At 41.7% G+C, this 22,281-nt stretch overlaps 1 protein-coding gene across 1 annotated transcript in view; it reads right to left on the bottom strand.

The window, feature by feature from the left end:
- PPP1R9B (protein phosphatase 1 regulatory subunit 9B) overlaps nt 1-21,767 on the bottom strand; it is a 40,111-nt gene extending 18,344 nt beyond the window's left edge. Inside the window, exons 1-2 of the mRNA XM_063459279.1 lie at nt 20,363-21,767; nt 915-1,047 (exon numbers count right to left, since the gene is read on the bottom strand). Coding sequence (XP_063315349.1) covers nt 915-1,047; nt 20,363-21,511 — 1,282 coding nt within the window. The 5' untranslated portion in view covers nt 21,512-21,767. The remainder of the gene's footprint in view (nt 1-914; nt 1,048-20,362) is intronic.
- Nucleotides 21,768-22,281: the final 514 nt, after the last annotated feature.

Below are 22,281 nucleotides of genomic sequence, written 5' to 3'. Positions count from 1 at the left end.
GTGATAGGGACGGTTTTACCAAATAATTTACATATTTTATTATAGCGGTTACTCTTACACCTGAAAGTAGAACATTCCTCCTGGACTGTTGCTGTAAGGAAAAACGAATTTATGCTAAATTTCCGTTACAATGCCTGTCTTTTTACACAATAGAGACAATTTCTATAAGTTACATTCAATCCATCCTATAAGTAAAATATGAACGAGCAACAGTTAGTGGTTTGTCTGACTATGTCCACTTAGGAACATCTCCAATGAGCCATTACTGCAAAAAGACATTTCTAATGATACATCTGACTGATGGAACTCATGACAGCTGCTACCTCCCGACAAAACATCTGTCAACCCTAATAGTTGATTTTGGAAATTCATTAGCCTTGTAAAAAGTGGTGGTCTTTCAAAGCTCGGTGAGAAATGAGTTTACATATGGTTTTCAATTCACGATTATGTAGGCAACCTAACAAGATGGAAAGATAAACCAGTGTATGGCCAATAGCAAAAATCACTCAACGATTGGCTTCTATGAAAGCCAAAAAGAGGCTTAACAGAATCCATCATGCATTTTGGTTCTAGGTTTATGCATTGCTATCATTAACATTAACATTGGTCAGAGAAAATGTTTTCCCCATCAAAGCATTAAGGACCTTAAAAATGTATACGATGTTTCTAAGAAGTCAGCATCTCAGACAATGACAACCTACGAAGCAGTTTTGTCCTCACTTGCGGAACTTATACTTTTTTTTACTTGTATAAATGGTTTGTGCTTGTTGTTTGCATTGACAAATATATGATATATTATCCCTTCTTTATGTAGGCTCCATAGCAGACCTCCCCAGTTTTTGTTAGACAATATATTGTTAACTTGTAGTCCCGCAAAAGTTGGAGAGGTAAGATTGGTCTTCCATGTTTCATACCTTTCTCCAGCTCCACGGGGAACAGGTCCAGCCTCTCCACCCGTTTTTCCAATTCATATTCTGCAGAGGCAGCCATGGGGTCCACATCGTCATTGCGCCGGTCATAGTCCTCATTAGAGTATGTAGTAAATACCTAAAGAGAAAATTATTATTATTTTTTTTTTTTTACCAGGGTTAAAGAAGAAGAGGAGATCACTTTTTTAATGTTGACCTTTCCAAAAGATAATTTTGTAAAATGTAATTTAACAAACTGCCTGCCATTTTAAACATATATATGTTGAGCCTCTAGAGAGGCTTTTTACGCAGATTACGGTAACCTACTGCCTTTCAACTGCAATGCTTATAGACAGGGCAGATGGATGGCAAAAACATAATCTGACTTTCTAACGCATCAAGGATAGCTAACCTTTGAGGATAAGTAGGTTAAAAACAGTAAATGTGCCATTTTTTTATCTCAACGTAGTATATATGCAGTTTTTTTATTATCTATATGATGATGTTAAACTGGGACCCTGACAGGTCTGCTCCAAGTGTGAAAACACACCAAATTAAAACATTGCAGACAAGCCATAAGGAACGGTGACAAATAAACCTTTAGAGGGGAAGAAGGGATTTACAAAAACAGACTCAGCTAGGTACCCATTGATTTTAATGTAGCTCTGCATAACTGTTCTCCAGCCATTCCCTTTAAAAAAAAGACGTCTTATTGTCTTACCCATGTTCCAAATTCGGAATGCGTAGTATATTTTAGGTATGGCATTCTTTGTACCTAATGGCACACAGCTGTGTACGGAAACATTCTAAAAGAGTGAGCCACATGTCATTCTATTAACCAGGCTGGTGGACAGAGAGAGGTGCGGGGGCTTTTGAGCAATACAAAAACAAGGGCCACTTCCAATATATTCAAATAGCATTGCACTGGCTGCTTGCAAGAACAACTAAGCTGCTTCTATAATTCATACGTTTCCTGATATGAATAGAGACATAGTTCCCAACAGTCCCGGGTTCAGCAAGGGAGTCCTGAGTTCAGGGTCCAGTTTCTCCACCCCACGTAAATAGATACTGTTATATATATATATATATATAATTCCTCTACGGCCCTGAGTCATGTTTAATGCTGGGTATGAGAGGCAGATGCCCAAGGTATGTCAGGGCCCATAGTGACTGTTCTATTTGCCCTTACCCACCCTTTGTTTGCCATTTTTGTTATGCATGTTGCCAAAAGGGAACCACAGTAGCCATCCCTTGAGTCCATCCACTGTTTTTATTATTAATTCAGAACTGGCGTGCCATAAGCTTATCTGCTGAGCACAGCAACCAGGCGCGTTTTAGACTTCTCCTTGTCCCAGCATGATATCTCCTGTGCATTGAAATATCAGCTTCAAATGCATCAGGAAGAAGAGGGATTAAGGACAGCACAAGAATGCATCGTAATGTAAGTAAAAAGTGTTTCTCGCCCTTAATCTCTCCTTTCTCTTGGTAAGTAGGACGATGACATAGTGCGAAAGATAGTCAGGATAAGTGAAGCACAATACTTACCTGGAAGCTGTGCAGGTTAACTAGGGGTGTACTTGTATATCACTAACACATTAAATAATAACTACAGCAGTATACGGGAGCCAGAAGAAAATTTAAAAAAAAAGTAAAAACTAGAATTAATGAGGCATTATAGAAAACTCCGAATATTTCAAATGGACAAAAAGGGACACTCAAATTTAAGGGGTGTATGTGGATGTGTGGCCAGAGAATGGGTTGTTCTGAGAAACCCCCGGGCTATACCTAAACTCACAACCCTAAAATTAAAGTGTCCCCCTTTGTACATTAGAAATGTTGAGAAGTATAGGTGATAATAAACTCATACATAAGCAGGACCAAAAGGTCTATTATACGGTACCTTCTATTAGAACCTTCTGAATGCTGTCTATTTTAGAGCCAGGAGACACAAATAAGTGAAATACTGTAATTTAAAATTGAAACAAAGAATTTGATAGATTTGTTAAATCCAGATTCTCCTTGGTCAGATTCATGCACCCAGACGACATCAACGTAACAGCTTCTGCTAAACCCTAGGTGTCTTGATCTGCTTAGACCTTGGTGATGACCAGTGCTGGTAATGAGTATGGAATGGTCAGGCTGGAGTTGACAAATAATTCAGTAGATTGAGATGGAGGTCATGTTTGTATTAGTACAGAAATTTGGAAATAAGCTAAACAGCAATGACATAAAACTGGACTGGATACTGGGATGGCAGATCGAACGAACATCTTCATGTCAATATGCAACAACTACACTACTTGACGTGAACTTAAATGGACTGGACAGGCCAGGGCTGACTGTGGAAACAATTGGGACATACATCACTGCAAAGAGTAATTAGTCTAGACATAAAACCAGTTATAAAGAAACCGTACTAGCATCTTTTATTAAAAGAGGGCAACTTTAGACACCGTTCATGATTTACCTCCTTAGTCGAAAAATATGTATCTTGCAAGAGCAAATCTCCCTCCTTGTTCCTGGCCTACGAAACTGAAAACTGTAACATGAGAACTTCAAAATAATGATATATAACAGTAATAATTTAAAGTGGCACTGTGTTACACAGGGGAGTTATGGTGTGTAAGTAATCAAAATGCAACTAACTATTAGACTTGTACATTAAAGGGTCTATTGGCACTCGGACCACTTCATCTCATTGAAGTGGTCTGGGTGCAATGCCCCTGTCTGTTTAACCCTGTAATGTAAAACCATGCAACTTCTGAGAGACTGCAATGTTTACATTGTAGGGTTAACCCCACCACTTGTGACACTTCCTGGAACGTAACAAAGTCTTACTCTGCAAAGTGCTAACCAGGCTTTGCATGACGACATCTTATGTCTTCAAAACCCTTACAGGAAAGCATTGATTAATAATACTTTTAATTTGGTTGCAATTAATCAAATCCCTTTTAATCTACACACAAATAAATGAACCCATCCTAGGTTTACCTGTGGTGTCGTATTTATTGAAAAAAAACTCTACAGGTAAATCCCGGACAGATCGATTCATTAGGACGTAGGTCGAAAAGAATTCTAGTCTACTAACAGTGGCCTTGATTTGTTTGAATCAGCATCAAAAGATATTCTAATCTGTTCGAAAAAAAATATTTAAAATAATATAACACAAATTCCCTTTGACTTAAATACTTCCGTAGACACATTTTTTTCCCCAACAATTTTAATGATTTCCGATTCTAAATAATTTAATCAAGGCCAATACAGACAACGTTATGAATGTGCTGTTTTCTACAGTAAATGCTTGTAATTTTACACACACACAAAAAATATATATATATATATTTTATTTGCAAAGTGTATGTTCTCTGATTACCCAGAAGTCATATAGGACATTGCATCTGATGATTTAGTGTCATCTCCAGTTCCTTAAATGGTGTATCCCCTCTCATGCATTACTGCACAAGGAATAAGGCTATTTTGAGATGTCATTTATTTCACAATAGATTTCCCTGTAACAATGGGGACTTCCTTTACAGCATAGTTCATTCATCCATTGTAATTCCATCTATGCTGTCAGTGGAAGTTAAAATGTCCTTTCTTACAGCAGTTAAGGAATATGTACCATCCATTTTCCACGCAATTAGTCATTAGAAGTAACAGTGTAACCTTTTACCATCTGACAATTATTAGTCTTTTTACAGACTCTCTCTCAAGTGTTTTTCAAATTCTATTAAATTATTAAATAGCGGATTTTGTTCTAGGGTATTCTATACTCAAATCTGCGTTTGAACTCACAGCATTTGGATTTTTACGCGTAGACATCAACCCCCACAATTTGTTTTGCCGTTAAAGGGACACTCTAAATAAGCTATGGCAACAGGATAATTTCCACTGCAATGATGTGTTTCAAGCACGCTAAATTTAGCAGAATCCATTTTATCTATATTTGAACATGCTTAGGTATGTAGGGAAGGATAATTTGTACCATATATAAATAGTTGGCTTGACAAGGTTTTTTTTTAACTCACAAGATGCTAAAATATTTCTGTTGCCCTTGGAACAATACATTTTCTGCATAATTAACAAAAATCAGATTTCTTAATTCTCTGTCTAGATATACATTTCTTAAAGGGAATCTCTAAGCACCAAAACCATTACATTGTATTATAGTGGTTTTGGTGTACGGTTGTAATTTTTGGAAAATTGACAGCCACTAGATGTTCTGATTTTAAAAAGAATTCACACTTGGCAACGGCATTGTCATGCACTCCCCGATGACTAATAACATAGCAAATGCTTCTCACAAGAGCATGACTGGTTTCAATACTTCACTATGAAAAGCATTGGCTTGGTGGATCAAATTTATTGAATCGATGAGATTGATGTGACGGAGCCATTTGTCAATTATAATAATAATTATGTACAAGGAGACAGAGATAAAAGCATTTTTTTTACTCTTTTGGGGGAATATATATATATGTATTTATACTTTTTTTTTTAAATTTATATATATTTTTTTAAACGTTCTTTTACGGAACGGAAGTGTTGAAACTCCAAAGCTGATATTATCCAAAGCTTCATTTTCTAGCTTCTAAGTAGTAGTATAAAAGGTACTCCCCAATTGCTTGATAGAGCTGTCTCTTATTTGTACACCCCATTATCATCATTAGGGGTTCACTCACTAACGAGGGGCTGTTTTGAATAGACACTTTAGGCTGAGCTTGATTTATTGGGACACTTCTCAAGTCAGCTATTTTTCGATTTGGTCTATTTTTCATTTGGTCTTACAACCTTGACTAAATCTGCCGTGTCTAAATCTGATGGTCTTGCTCGCCCCATTGGCATAATTTCTGTAGTCTGATCTCTCATTAGTTAAATATTGTTACTGCACCTTAATGTCCTCACAAATGATGCTAAAAACTATGAATTTCCATGAGACTGTACAAATGTAACCAAGTTAGATGATTAAAATCAGTGGAAGGGTGACCATTAGTGTTGCAGGTGCACAGTGGCCAAATGTCCATTATTCTAAGGTGAGAATCCTAATTTTGACCCCCCATTTTGACAATATTGACTGTTCAGCTGTATAAGACTAAAATAAACAATTAAAGGGTTACTCCACGTACCATGACCACTTTACTGATTTGAAGTGGTCATGGTACCTGAAGCTTGTTTGTGCAGCTTTCAATATGAAATGCTGCACACACAGAGTTTTACCCCTTTGTTGCCGGAGATAAAACTCCACCTTCGGCAGCATCATTGCCTGTCATTAGCCAGCTCAGAACAAGAGTACCAGGCTGGCTAATGTCAATTTTGTGCACATTTGGCCTCTGACATCATCTGGAACAGCATGCTGACAACAACAGGTGTCATATAGCGGCACAGGCCCCTCCCTCCTGTGTCATTGAGTGGAGGCATAGCCCCCCATGACCTCCCTCAGCCCACCGTCCCTGATATTTCTCACTGTCCCTCCTCCGTTAGATGCTCACCCAGTCTCCACTCCTTCAAAAAATCATTAAAAACCCACTTCTTCATAAAAGCGTATCAATTAAACTGTTAATAGCTCCCGGCTGATTCCTCTCTTGCAACTGTCACTAGTCTAATACTATCCTTACCTTTTGTGTCACTTCACCTCACTCCCTCTAGCATGTAAGGGCGCCTTAGGGCGCACCGGCCCTGGGGGCGCAAAATCAGGGTGACCGGAAGGAGGGAAGCGCACTGCGCTCCCCTCCAACCGACGACCTATTGTAGCGTGGCCGAGCGCCCGGTTCTGCGGGCGCGCGAGGGAGCACTCTCCCATGTGTGCTTCCTCTTCAGCTCCCTCGCGCGCCGCATACTGATACCGGAGCCGGAAGATGACGTCATCTTCCGGCTCCAGCATCCCTACGCGGTGCGTGAGGGAGCTGAAGAGGAAGCACACATGGGAGAGTGCTCCCTCACGCCCGCCCGCCAGCCAGCCAGCCTGCTTACCCGCCCGCCAGCCAGCCTGCCTACCCGCCCGCCAGCCAGCCTGCCTACCCGCCCAGGAGCCCAGCAGCACCACTGGACCCCAGGGAATCCCTTCAGCACTCCAAAAAGGTAAGGAGGCTGGGGGATTAAATTAAAAAAAAAAAACATGTGTTAGTGTGAGTGTTAGTGTGTGTGTGTGTTTGTCTGCTAGTGAGTGTCAGTGTGTGTGTCTGCTAGTGAGTGTCAGTGAGTGTGTCTGCTAGTGAGCGTCAGTGTGTGTGTCTGCTAGTGAGCATCATTGTGTGTGTCTGCTAGTGAGCGTCATTGTGTGTGTCTGCTAGTGAGCGTCAGTGAGTGTGTCTGCTAGTGAGCATCAGTGAGTGTGTCTGCTAGTGAGTGTCAGTGAGTGTGTCTGCTAGTGAGCGTCAGTGAGTGTGTCTGCTAGTGAGTGTCAGTGTGTGTGTCTGCTAGTGAGTGTCAGTGTGTGTGTCTGCTAGTGAGTGTCAGTGAGTGTGTCTGCTAGTGAGCGTCAGTGAGTGTGTCTGCTAGTGAGCGTCAGTGAGTGTGTCTGCTAGTGAGCGTCAGTGTGTGTGTCTGCTAGTGAGTGTCAGTGTGTGTGTCTGCTAGTGAGTGTCAGTGAGTGTGTCTGCTAGTGAGTGTCAGTGAGTGTGTCTGCTAGTGAGTGTCAGTGAGTGTGTCTGCTAGTGAGTGTCATTGTGTGTGTCTGCTAGTGAGTGTCAGTGAGTGTGTCTGCTAGTGAGTGTCAGCGTGTGTGTCTGCTAGTGAGTGTCAGTGTGTGTGTCTGCTAGTGAGTGTCAGTGAGTGTGTCTGCTAGTGTCAGTGTGTGTGTCTGCTAGTGAGTGTCAGTGTGTGTCTGCTAGTGAGTGTCAGTGTGTGTCTGCTAGTGTGTCAGTGAGTGTGTCTGCTAGTGAGTCTCTTACTGAGTGTGTTTGTGTGTGTATTAGTGAGTCTGTTTGATGTCTGTTAGTGAGTGTGTGTTTGTCAGTGAGACTGTATGTTTTGTAAGTGAGTGTGTATGTATGTCTGTCGCTGAGTGTGTCTGTCAGTAAATGTGTGTCCGTTAGCTGGTGTGTATGCATCTGTTCGTGAGAGTGTGTGTGTGTCTTCAGCACTTACCTTTCTCCCTTGGCGCTGGGGATTCCTCCGCCTCTCAGCTCCGAATGCTCTTGCCGCGCACGCATTCAAACCGCCCATAGGAAAGCATTACTCAATGCTTTCCTATGGACGTTCAGTGTTTTAGAATAGCGGAAGCTCCTCTAGTGGCTGTCAGTGAGACATCCACTAGAGGCTGAATTAACCCTCGGTGAAACATAGCAGTTTCTCTGAAACTGCTATGTTTTCAGCTGCAGGGTTGAAACTAGAGGGACCTGACACCCAGACCACTTCATTGAGCTGATGTGATCTGGGTGTCTGTAGTGGTCCTTTAAGTGTGTGGGGGGGCACGGGGGGGGGGCACGGATCAATTTGCGCACTGGGGCCCCATGGGTCATGTGTACGCCACTGCACCTACCCTGGTGTCTGCCGCAGGCTGTGTGGAGGGGGCGAGGATATGAATGACATCATATCCCTGCTCCCTGTGTACCACACAGCGTGGCTGGCGCCCTGTGATGGGGCTGGGCTGCAGGACAGGACTCCAAGGAGCCAGACAGCATGCATCCAGGGGACAAGATTGAACTGATGTAAGTATGTAATTGTGTATGTCTCTGTATGTATGTATGTATGTATGTATGTCTCTGTATGTATGTATGTATGTAGGTCTCTGTATGCCTGTATGTCTTTGTATGTATGTTTCTGTATGCCTGTATGTCTCTGTATGCCTGTATGTCTCTGTATGCCTGTATGTCTGTACAAAATGTATGTTTCTGTATGCCTGTATGTCTCTGTATGTACAAATGTATGTGTCCGTATGCCTGTATGTCTCTGTATGCACAAATGTATGTGTCTGTATGCCTGTATGTCTTTGTACGTATGTGTCTGTATGCCTGTATGTCTCTGTATACCTGTATATATGTATGTGTCTGTATGACGGTATGTCTCTGTATGCGTGTATGTCTTTGTATGCCTGTATGTATGTGTCTGTATGCCTGGATGTCTCTGTATGTATGTTTCTGTATGTCTATGTATGTATGTATGTGTCTGTATGACGGTATGCCTCTGTATGTATGTCTTTATATGCCTGCATGTCTTTGTATGCATGTATGTCTCTGTCTGTGTCTGTATGTCTCTGTATGATTATTTCTGTGTTTGTATGAACCTTATTTTAAACGAGGGTGGGGGGCACCAAAATGCATCTTCGCCTGTGTAACTAAAAATCCTAGCACCGGTCCTGTGTAAGCTCATTGAGCAGGGCCCTCAACCCCTCTGATCCTGTGTGGTGGTTACAACTACATGTTTGTTCATCCACCCATTGTACAGCGCTATGGAATTTATTGTCGCTATATAAATAATAACATAATAATAATAATAATAACATAATAATAAGTGAGGGGGAGGGACATTAGCAGAGGAGGATAGGGCTGTAGGAAGTGCTGCAACCGATGTCAATTTGACCTATTTTCTTTTTTTGGGGGGTGGAGGGGATGAGGAAAAATATAGGAAGGGTTAGTCTGATAAAAGCTAGTGTTTCTGAAAAGTTCAGTGTTCAGTGAAAACGGAAAACACTTTTTTTAGGTTGGAATAACCCATTAAGTAAATATCTTCAAATTGATTTTAACGAAGAGGCGTAACAGTGATGCGAATGTGCAAATTATACTGACTTATGATTCATGCACATTATACTGGCAGCAGGCTGGAAGTCTTTGCAAATGTGAAAGACATTTCAATGTGACTTATTGTGAATGCGTGAAGAATTCTTACATAACATCTATACACGACGCATGCGCAATCTCTCTTATGAAGGCTAATGTGTCTGCTCTAAGTTCTATCGAATATGCTGAATAATTGATGGCATAATTGGTTACGAAACAAAACTTTTGATTCTAAAGCGTGGAGAGCATAAGCACATAGGCAAAGCATTACATACACGCTGCCATATGTTACGCATGCACACAGAATGTGATATTACACACACTGTTCTGCTATACAGGCCGCCAGCAGGGCATTGAATCCCATTGTCTGTTAAGGGGCTGGGTGAGTGCTGGGGCCCACATGGAGCTGTTTAACTCTATGTGGTCACATCGGACAGATAGAGATATCTACCCAAACTGGAACACATTTAATAGTTACACCTGGGCCCCTCAACAGAACAATATATTTGGCATTGTGTGTGTAGTATGTGACATGTCTCTCTGTGTGTGGTGTAGCAGTATGTATTTGCATAATGTTACACATAAATTATACTGAATGTTACACATTATTATTTTATTATTTATATAGCGCCAGCAAATTCCGAAGCGCTGTGCACATGAATTATGCCCCCACGTTACACATACATTCTACTCCATGTTACACATATACTATGCTCTATGTTACACATACACTATACTCCGTGTTATACACTATACACTATGCTCCATGTTACACGTACACCGCGCTCCATGTTACAAAGACACTATGCTCCATGTTAAACATACATCATGCTCCGTGTTACACAAACACTGTTCTCCATGTTACAAAGACACTATGCTCCATTCCACACAGACACTATGCTCCATCTTACACAGGCACTATACTTCATGCCACACATAAACTCTGCTCCGTGTTACACATACACTATTCTCCATGTTACACAGACACTATGCTCCATGTTACACATACACTGTGCTCCTTGTTACACAGACACTATGCTCCATGTTACACATACACCGCGCTCCATGTTACACACACATTACGCTCCATGCTACACATACACTATTCTCCATGTTACACATACATTATGCTTCATGTTACACATACACTATGCTCCGTGTTACACATACACTATGCTCCATGTTACACACACAATATCCTCCGTGTTACACAGACACCACGCTCCGTTTTACATGTACACCACGCTCCATGTTACACAGACACTGTTCTCCATGTTACACAGACACTATAGTCCATATTACATAGACACTATGCTCCATGTTACACTTACACTATTCTCCATGTTACACATACACCATGCTCTGTGTTACACAGACACTATGCTCCATGTTACACATACACTATGCTCCATTTTACACAAGCACTATGCTCCATGTTACACATACATTATGCTCCGTGTTACACATACACTATGCTCCATGTTACACACAAAATATCCTCCGTGTTACACAGACACCACGCTCCGTGTTACATGTACACCACGCTCCATGTTACACAGACACTGTTCTCCATGTTACACAAGACACTATGGTCCATATTACACAGACACTATGCTCCATGTTACACTTACACTATTCTCCATGTTACACTTACACTATTCTCCATGTTACACATACACTATGCTCCATGTTACACAAACACTATGCTCCATGTTACACAGACACTGTGCTCCATGTTACAGACACTATGCTCCATATTACAGACACTATGCTCCAGATTACTCATACACTATTATCCATGTTACACAGAAACTATGCTCCATATTACTCATACACTATTATCCGTGTTACACAGACACCCTGCTCCATCTTACACATACACTATGCTCTGTTACACATACTTGCTATCCAAACTGCCGAAGTTCCCATACACCAGGGGTAGGCAACCTTCGGCTCTACAGATGTTTTGGACTACATCTCCCATAATGCTTTTACAGCCATATTGCTGGCAAAGCATCAAGGGAGATGTAGTCCACAACATCTGTAGAGCCGAAGGTTGCCTACCCCTGCCATACACCATGCTATATACACTTTGCTCTTTGATACAAATGTATCTTCCTTGATGTTACATACACATACACCCTGCTCCATGTTCCATATACACCCTACTGCATGGAATGTATCCTCCATCATGTTACAGTTGTTCCATGTTTTACATACAGCCTGCTCCATATTATTTACACATCCTGATTCATGTTATGTGTACAGACAACCCCTTCATGTTGCACATTAACTCTGTTCCATTTTGCACGTGACAGCAAAACATGAATCTCAAAAGCAGCAGTGACTGAAATGTCTGTCAGCTGCATGGGGCCACGTGCATTGTGTGTAGGCGGCTGGGCCTCTAATAAACCACACATTCCCATACACACGTCAATACTACACAGAGAGTCATCAAAATGAAGCCCATGGAATAAGCAAAGCTAGGTGGAATGGGCCTTGACAGAGCTAGGAGGCAGGCCTATGGAGGAGTGTTACTTGATTGGTCAATTGAAATAATGGGAGTGGCTTAGTCATATAAATATTCGCCATTTTAAAATTGGGTTCCATTTTAATTCGAAATCTTTACCTGTTGTTAGCTGTCCCGCCCACCCTCCCTAACTTAGTGGGTTAATGGTTAAGATTTATGACTCTCCCGTTTTGTCACGGCGGCGGGGGATGGTTTAGTTTAATTGGGGGTAGGTCGGTTTTTGGTAAGTGGGATAGGTCAAGAGGAATACTTACCTTTAGATTTGGTGGTAGGTTCGAGCTCGGCGGTAGCTACGAACCTGGGGGTGTAGGGGTGTCTCGGTATGCCCCTACACTGGAAATGGATGCCCTTGGTGGCTGGGTCAATGGTGTAGGGGTGTCTTGGTATGCCCCTACAGTGGAAAGGGATGCCCTTGGTGGCTATGTGATGGTGTAGGGGTGTCTTGGTATGCCCCTACTGTGAAATGTGAAATGGGATGCCCTTGGTGGCTATGATAATAGTGTAGGGGTGTCTCGGTATGCCCCTACAATTGGAAATGGTTGCCCTGGGTGGCTGTGTTAATTGTTTATGTTATTTATGTTACATTGTTATATGGTATTATGTAAATATGTTTGAGGTCATTGTCTGGGGATTTAGTTATGTTATTTGGGGGAATGGCTGTTCAAATGTTGGTGACAATGACCTCTTAAATTTTATATTTTAATTTATATATTTATGTAATTAATAAAGCCGTGGAATATTTTGCCAAACAATCCTTGTGTCTGTGTTTATTGGAGGTATTGGTTATAACTGGAATAGGCCAAAGAGACGACAATGCGCATGTCATGGCCCTCCCTACACAAACCCAAATTAAATTATTCTCCCTATTCTAAATACTAAAGAAAACAAAGATAAAGTACATTATTTTCTTTTATTTTTTTTTTAATTCTTTATTTTTGTAGTGCGAAAATGACAACAAGCTCACAATGCCACGATAGCTAATGTAAGCTTTCCGGATCAGACAATGATAAAGCATTTGATACAGCTGCACATTTTTACAATATAATAAACATGCTAAGTCTACATATGAAGATATATGATGTTAGTAAAACATGTTGCTTTTTGTCGCTTCTCTGAATGTTAGAGTAAGTAAAGTAAACATTAGTTGAAATCTACGCTTATTCAAGAATAGGCTATACATATCATGGACGTTGCGTTGCAGTGTCCTGCGACAAACACCAAGAGGTGAAGTAATAAAAAAAGCATTAAAGAAAAATAGAAAAAAATTAAGGAAAACATAGGTAACATTGACATGGCGCCGATCAATGGCAAGTAGTGGAGTGTTAGGCTAAACAGTATACATCAGCGCTGAGCGTATAATTAATTATAAAGTGCGAGTGATATCAAAACATGCTCGATATGCCCCGGTAGCTACTCCCCGCATAGTAAAAACCATCATGAAGGGTGGTTGGCCTGGCATGCAAACACCCTGCACATTTTAACCTTTTATACAACCCCAGTTAGGTGAAATGTTGCAGTGCATCTAACTATGTGAGGTGGTGTGCATATCTCTGTGTACACGTCTAGTTCCTCTCATGTGTTGAGGCCTGGGCCTCTTATATCATGTTTGGATTGTTTGTCTTGCTATAGAGCTATTGGTATTGGGGAACAGTTGTACCCTTTTCTGGGCTATTTGGGCTTTGTATAAGAATAAATACCAAGCTCTTGTGGTCGCCTGAGGGCGTGGGGGGTGGGGGGGGTACCGTCGACTCGGTCTGTCGGTCGATTTGAGAGTGGGCTATTTATGTGGGTACTCCCGTTTGTGTTGCGCTGAATATTTAAAGGAAAAGTTGAAGGGTAAGAAAAAACAAAATTAGCTAAACTCTTTATAAATTCAAAACTTTTGAGTTAGCCCTGCAGTTTTGCAGAGCACTATAAGGCTTCTTTGTGTGATAGTCGTTAGTCCCAATGGGGACTAATGGCAGATCATATCAAAAGCGGTTGAAAAAATATTACTAATAGAAAAATAAATTAGGCTGTGGTGGTACCAGGCTGGTATTGTTAGGGGACAACAGTGTCTCTCTGCCTGCAGTCCGAGGCGCTTCAGGTGGTGGCTGCTGCATGGGTTTCTTTCCTTGGGCCCTGTGGGACAAATGGAGGTGCAGTTGCTGGATTCCAGATGTGGGTGGTGGTTATTAACGACCCGCAGTTAGCCATGGAGTCCCCTGGGAGCCCCAATGTAGGCAACAGTCCCTTTGCTCCCTGTAGATTGTGAACTGGGTGACTGGTGTCTCCATGTTGTACCTGCAGGGTGCGGGGTGATCTTCATCGATATTGTATGTTGTTCGCTCGTAGGAGGGACGTGAAAGGTTACATGCTCCTCCATTGCTCCATCTGAGAAATCCTCAGAGATATCAGAGGCATAGTGTGTTCCCCGATAGTGTGTTCCCCGATAGATCTTGGTAGAAGGAGAGTGCCATGCTCTCGACAGAGTATGGGGAATGATTGCGTACCGCGTTGAGGACCGCCATTTTGTCCTTACTCCTCTGGACTGGATGATCAGGTCTCGTGGTGCCTCGGATGGGGCCTTGACCGGTTTAGGTAAGTGGAACATCTCCTCTATCTCCACCGTTTTCGCATGCTTGGGCGGTAGAAGCGCTTGGGCGGTAGAAGCGCTTGGAGAAGTCTGCGTACCAGGTGGTTGCTTCAGGGATCCCCCTGACCTTGAGGTTTAGACTCCTCCTTTAGTCCTCCGCCGCCGTAAGCCGCAGGTCTGTTTTTGCTTGTTGCTGTTTCAGCTCTAATACTGTTTGCTGCAGAAGCAATATTTGCTGAGCATTTTGGCTGGTTTCCCTTTCCAGTGTACGGCCTGTCAGGCCTCTCAGGTCTTGACGGATTTGGGCCACGTCGGCCTGTAGTGTGTGTTGAAGGCCCGCTAGCAATTCTTTTAGGACTGCTGTTGTGACTGGAGCCGAGTCTGGTGGTAAGGGTGGCGGCTTGGGGGCCGGTAGTGTAGGTACATGCTCCTCCATTGCTCCGTCTGAGAAATCCTCAGAGATATCAGAGGCATAGTCCGCAAAGGCGGCCATCTTGGGTTCCCCAGCTCTTTGGGCCTGTCGCCAGAGTTCCCCTATGTTCTTACTTATGCTTGGCTTGTCCGGCTTAGCTTTCATGCTCTTACGACCCATGGTGCCTTCGCCTTCCCGGTGCTCCGTTTTGGGGTTATGTGAGTTTATAGCCTTGTATTCTGTGTTAATGTGGCTTGTTGGTGCTGAGCAGTTCCAACGTGCGGCCATTCAGTTCAGCAGCTTGGCTCCGCCCCCCCCCAGTACATTATTTTTTAACGTGGGCATTTTAAGCATCAAAATCATTTTATCTTAATAAAGTGGTTTTGGGGCCTAGATACTGCCCCTGCTTTGTCACCGCTAAGAAATGGTACTGTTTACATTTTGCAATGTCTAGTGCTTGTCATTCAAACAGTCACTAGCTTCATAATAAAAAAGGTTTAATAACTGAATCTATCTGACGCCTGGTGTGTCAGCATGTAAAGTGTGCTGACGTGGACCCTGGATTTGCATTCAGTGAAACACTGTATCAGTGGATTGTGGCAATAGGCACACATGAGCCAAATGTAAAGATTCTCTCTGAGCCATCAAGTTCGATGAATTCACAGGTATTATAGGTTAGTTATATCCATTTAAAAGCTTCTTCTTTTTTTTAAAGGGAGACCCTACATTTACATGTTTTAAAGAACACACGTAACTAAAACCGCAATATTTTATTTTCCATTAGACTGTGCCTTTAAGATCTCTCGTGCTAGAGGAAGTTTTCTAACACAAAGAGATCATTTACTACTCTCCTATTGGATGATCTCTGGAACAAATCTTGACATAAACCGCTTTCTTCTTTCTCAAAACAGATACATTGATAAGAATCTCAAACTTACACAGAGCATCTCTTTTTTTTCCGCTTCAAACTTTTTGATAAAGAAATTTGAAATTAAATTAAAAAAAGATATGTTCTCGGAGTAGACTTTTCATTTGATAGCTTTATCATTTTTATTACCCAAGGGTTCTCAAAATGGCATCCTGGGAGCTCTGGGCTTAAGCCCCTGTAGTAAAGTGCAATCAGCAGACGCGTTTCAGCATTGTAACCTTTTTCCAGTACTCCGAAATGCGTCTGCTGATTGTACATTACTACAGGCACTTTATATCTATCTTATCTGGGTAAGTAGGTAGTGAGTGATACCCATTGTGGACTTTAACTTTGAACTCCCACTACCACTTTACCTTAGTACCCATGTTTTAGTATACTGTTGCTTGTTTTAATGTTTATTCTGTTCAATAAATTGATTTTTAAATACTGAAGATCCATCATACAGTTGTTGGGAACCTTGGGGCTATTGGATCGGTTAGCCATCTGTGGCACCTTAGAGCCTATAATACAGAGCCTGGGACGGATCTGGGCCATGTGAGTGAAACTCCAACTCCATTCCTTTATATATATATATATATATATATATATATATATATATATATATATATATATATATATATATGTTTTTTACGGTTCACACTATGTTGCTTTGTATTTTCTGTTTTTAGGTATCCTTTGGAACCCATTATTAAGTATATACATTGGTATTTATATTAACAACCATCTTATCCTTTGTGTCACAGGGTTTATTTCCTTGCTTGTATGTATGTTTTATCTATTTTGACGTTTTTTTCTGAATGTTTGGGGAAAGAACGTAATATACTAGTTTGACACACTTTATCGTTTTTTTTGTAAAGTAATCAATAGTGCTTTGAGACAGTCTCTCCCTGCAGTCACACATTGCAATGCATTCTAATTTATGCACCCATCCTGCTCTTCTGTATCCCGGAGGGTGAGGAACTGAAAAATTTGGTTTCCATCACTGAGACCACCTACCATGGTGGTGGTACCGGTAAGCTTTCCAATGTCAGTCACCTATAGTTTTATACAATGCATGAAATGTATCCATGGGGATCACTGCTGGACACCCTTGTCAACCACTTTTTGGAGATGATGTATCTCATACATGCATTGGAGGTGCTTTGCATGTATGTTTGCGTGCCATTGTACATATCACATAGTAAAATTAACATTAGCATGTCCTTCCATTAACCCTGATTGTAGGATGGTGGCCTCGGTTGTATGTGAGACAGGAAACAAAATAAGATATTTCATTCTCCTTGGCTCTCAAATTATCGCCTTGTCAAAGGAAGGATTTGGAAAAAGACTTTAAATCCGGACAGAAGGACATGTTGATAAAGGAGTAAAAAAGGGAACCATCGATTTATATCCTCGTGACATATCTTGATTAAGAGAAGATAAAATCCTACTTAAGAGGAACAGTCTAAGCACAATAACTACTACAGTCTGCTGTGTTGGTATGTTGGTTGTGGTGGTTATGGTGACGGCATGCTCCTGGCACTATCTCCTGGTTCTGTGTCAAACAGTTTTCAAGGTTCCCTAATGCCTATGGCCCAGCCCCTTGCTCGGCATATTGTTATCATACCACATTAGCCATGTCGGTTTTGTTTAGATTTGGATGGTATTCCTGGCCACCTAAATCCAATGAAAACTATCCAGTAATGGAAAGAATTGATATTGATCATTCCACATGAGGAATATGTAGAGCAAGCAAGGTGGCCATGTGTTGGTACTAAACCCCTACAATCGTCTGTAGCGGCTATGGTTTATAGAGTGTCCCAATAAATGATAAATAAAAAGCAAGTAAGCATAGAATCATGACATGCATACTTATTAAAATGTGCCATTACGTATTCTATAAATGACTCCATGTTCTAGAAACTACGGTATGCACACTACCTTGTGTTCTAGAGGTGGCACCATACCCTCTACTTCACGTTCTAGATTCTGCTCCATATTATGTGTTCTGGAACAGGCCTGCTGAATTGCTGCCTCCACCCCCAGATGTTGATTGATTACAATTTCCATAATCATCTGTCAATCGTAAGCTTCCAGAGCATGATGGAAGTGGAAGTGTGAAAACAACTAGAAACCTTCACACTCCTATCTCAGAAACTGATGCGTAAACACCATGTTCTGGAACTTGCTATATTAACATGACTCAGTGTTCTCGAAACAGCTATACACATATATGACCATGTTCTATAGCCCTCTCCACACAAAATTATTCCGTGTTCTATTGCCCACACTGCAAGTCTTAGAACATGATCTACACACACACACACCACTCCATGTTCTTGAAACTATCTATCTATCTATCTATCTATCTTCTGTGTCTATATATCTCTATCTGTCTACCTATACAAACTACTAAATTTCTTTAGAAGCCGTTGCATATCCACCATTTCTAGAACATACACCATACACACTATTCCATCTTTAAGAATCTGTTCCATTCACTCCTCTCCATGTTCTAGAGCGGGGGGAGGGAACCATGTTTTGGAGTGCCAAAGGTTGCCTACTTCTGTTCTAGAAAATACTCAGTATTCTATACACGTATGTTATATGTTCTAGAATATGTATTAAAAACCTGTTATGAGAACGACCAGATTGGTCTATGTTATACAGTGTTGTTTGCAGTGCTCTTCTGTTCTTATAAAACGTATACTCCAGGTACGCACTCTACATTTTATATACCTACGCTGCTCTGCATTCTAGTTTTTGTGTGTGTCTGTGTGTTTGGCAAAGTGCATCTGAGTGTGTGTCAGTGTGCATTTGTGTATGTGTATCTGTGTGTGGCTGAGAGTGTGTCAGTTTGTGCTTGTGTTTGTGGATGTGAGTTTATTTCTCTGTGCGTGTCTGGGAGTTTGTCAGTTTCTGCTGTCTGTTACTTTCTTTGTTTTGTTACTGTTTTTAGATGCACACTCATTTGTGCTAGCTATAAACCAGCTGTTGTACAGGGGTGTAGGCAACCTGTTGTACTCCATCTGCCGTGGCCAGCGTCTCCCGTGATACGAGGCTGGGAGCAGTCACAGCAGCAGACTGACAATGCATGTTTTTCTATAGCACTTAGGTCCATGTCAGACACAATGATGTGGCCAGCAGCACTGCACTACCCTTTGTGTTTCAGACACTTCTCTGCACAGACACATGTTGCCAGCCACCATGTTGCAAAACACAGTGCTCAATACATGCAAATGAATCTTCATGTCAGACCCACATTTCTTATATGAGAGAGAGCAACAGGATGTGTGGACATGTTAATCTGCATACACCAGCAACTTATTCAAACACCGCGCATTGCTTTGCAGAGCAGGGACAGTGCAGCTGCCATACTGTACAATATCCCCCATAACAGGAAGTGGGGGTACTCCCTTCCCCCAAACACCCTGCCAAGCTGCCACCCTCCCCACTGCAGGAAGTGTCACACACACACAGACACTTCCTTTATTCAAACATCTGACAGTGTATAGTGTAACAAAATAGGGGCCAATGACTCAACTCTGTTACTAGAATCATTATATGGATACACAACAGAAACAATACCATTAAATAGAATGTGTGCCTGTATGGAAAAGACAAGCACAATGTATTTTTAACAAGACATTAATATGCCATCTATCTATCTATCTACCTATCTATATACCTATCTCCCTCTCTCTATCTCTCTCTCTTTATTTGTCTGTCTGTCTATTTATCATGTCTGTCTATCTATCTATCTATCTATCTATCTATCTATCTATCTATCTATCTATCTATCTATCTATCTATCTATCTATCTATCTCTCTCTCTATTTGTCTGTCTGTCTATTTATCATGTCTATCTATCTAACTATCTCCTCTCTCTATCTTTCTAATACTGCCTGCCTGTCTGTCATTTACAGAAAATATATTTTAAAGTGAAAATATACAGAGGTGACACAGTGAGACATGTTGTTTGTATAGGGAATCGTTCACATGCCATTAGACCGGCTGTATCAATCCTATTGTATCTGAAGCTACTCGTACTGGATTGATAGGATTGTATATCTTGTTATAAATGATAATTGGTGAAGGCTATCGCAATGGTTTCATTTAATCAGACTGTGTGACCTATGATTGGCATTGGGAGAAGTATTTTTTATTTAATAAGCAGCAGTTGTGGGGTACACATTTAATTTTTGCACCCCATATTTAATGCCATAATAATGTATGCTGTAATAAGGGCCATGCTTCACACTACCTAGAAATGGAAAGCTAGAAGCCTATCAATGTAATACCAGGTGTCTTACCTTGATTGGAGCTGTGCTGAAACGTATTTTTCTGCTTGGAGCCGGCTCCTCCTCTTCAGAAAGACCCTCAATCTCTAGGCAACTGTTCACTGCTTCATAAAAGCCATCCTCATCTTCTTCCAAACCACTGCCCCCTGAATCCTCCCCAAGTCCACTGCAGGCACTGAGTTCTAGCACTTCAACCTCAGACCAGTCTTCCCTCTTATAATCCTCCTCAGCCACCTCTCCTTCTCCTTCTTCTGCCAAATCGGCCTCCCGCGCCGTCACCCCCTTTACTTCCAAGCCACCATTTTCAGTTCCAGTGTTGACAGTCTCTTCTGTTTTTGGGGCGTCCGTTTCCTTCGGTGCATCGGTTTCAGACTCGCCACTCTCTTCGACCTCCACCGGTTTGATTTTACGGATCTCTGGGACTGTTGCTGGCCTGTTTCGCCCATCTCCCACCTTTTCTAAAGTCTTTTTCTCCTCGCCTACCTTGGGAGTATCTGGTTGAAAAAGTCTTGTACGCCGCCCCGTTGGACCTTTAACTGGAATTTTATGTAGGTTGTTGCGCAAATCTGCGTTTTCAAAGACTGCGCTCAGCTGGCTCACAGTAGGGGAGACCGCCTCTGTGTCTAGCTTGTCAAGTGACTCTGTGCTACCTCCAAACCGTACAACAACGTCCAATTTTCTGTCTTGAAAACCTCCCCTCTCCTTGCGCAGGAAAATTCTATTTGTGGTCTCCTTTTCTTGCAGGTTTCTCTCAAAAACCCGACGCGCTTCTTGCAACTTGGAAGGCGGCCTGTCTGCCGGGGGGTCAAAATGACTTACCCTCTCTGACACGCTGGTTCCTAGCTTCAGTAGTGCACTGTGGTTGACATTCTCATTCAAGCTGCCGGCCCGCGGCAATGTCAGTCGTGACGGTTTCTCCTTTGCCCGCCCAGGTTCTGGCTCAGTACCTGGTGGGCCCGTTCCCATTTGCAGGAACATATTTTTTATGCGGTGAACATTGGAACCATATTTGCAGCGCGATTTGCGCATTTCTTCAGATTCTGGCTCTGGCATGCCATCTTTGCCGGTGCGGAGCGTTTGTACCCCGACTTCATATGCATTCCTATGTGGGGATGAACTCCTGGGCCCCCCACCTGTGGTCTTACCCTCTGTCTTCATCATTTTGGAAATATAGGACGTGGGTACCCAGATCTCATATTCCTCTACTCTCCTCCACCACCTCCTCCTGTTTTCTCTCTGATTCTCACATCAAGTCGCTTTCTCTGAATTAAGCATCCCTTCCTTCTCTGCAACGGAGCAGCAGAACAATGTAACACAGCTATGTAGCAGAGTCACCCACCATGTCACAGTAGCTGATGCATCCTGGCCTAAGCTAGCATCACGAAAAGCAACATCCTCCTTCCTCCTTTCTCTCTGTGACCCCCCTCCCTCCTCTCTCTATCACTCCCCCTCTCTTGCTCTCTCCTTTTTTTTCCTGCCTTCTGCAATCATGAGGGGTTCCTGCAGGGTCCTACAGAGAGAAGGTTCTGTGAGCTTAACAAAAACACAGGGAGGGAGGGAGGATTAAAAAAAAAGATGAATCCATCTGTCGAAATATATTAATGGACTGACTCAGGATACAATATATGTGTATGTGTGTTTATTTTTATAGAATATATAAAGCGTAAAGATAGATGTGTGTGTGTGTGTACGTGTATATTTATACATATAAAATAATAATGAAAAAAAAATATATATCTTTATTTCCTACTTTTTTTGTACTGCTGCTAATACATATATGTTTTAGACTTGAGAAAGCTTGCAATTCCAAAATTCTGTTAGTCCAATAAAAGAGGTGTTAAAGATACTAACTTCATCTGTTATTTTCAAATATATAATTATAATGTTATTATTATTTCCATATTCCCTGTTACACAATTCTCTATATCAGG

Source organism: Pelobates fuscus, chromosome 6, assembly GCF_036172605.1.
Source record: "Pelobates fuscus isolate aPelFus1 chromosome 6, aPelFus1.pri, whole genome shotgun sequence".
Lineage (NCBI taxonomy): Eukaryota > Metazoa > Chordata > Amphibia > Anura > Pelobatidae > Pelobates > Pelobates fuscus.
Note: the sequence above shows the minus strand (reverse complement) of the source record. Positions and strands in the feature narration are given on the sequence as shown.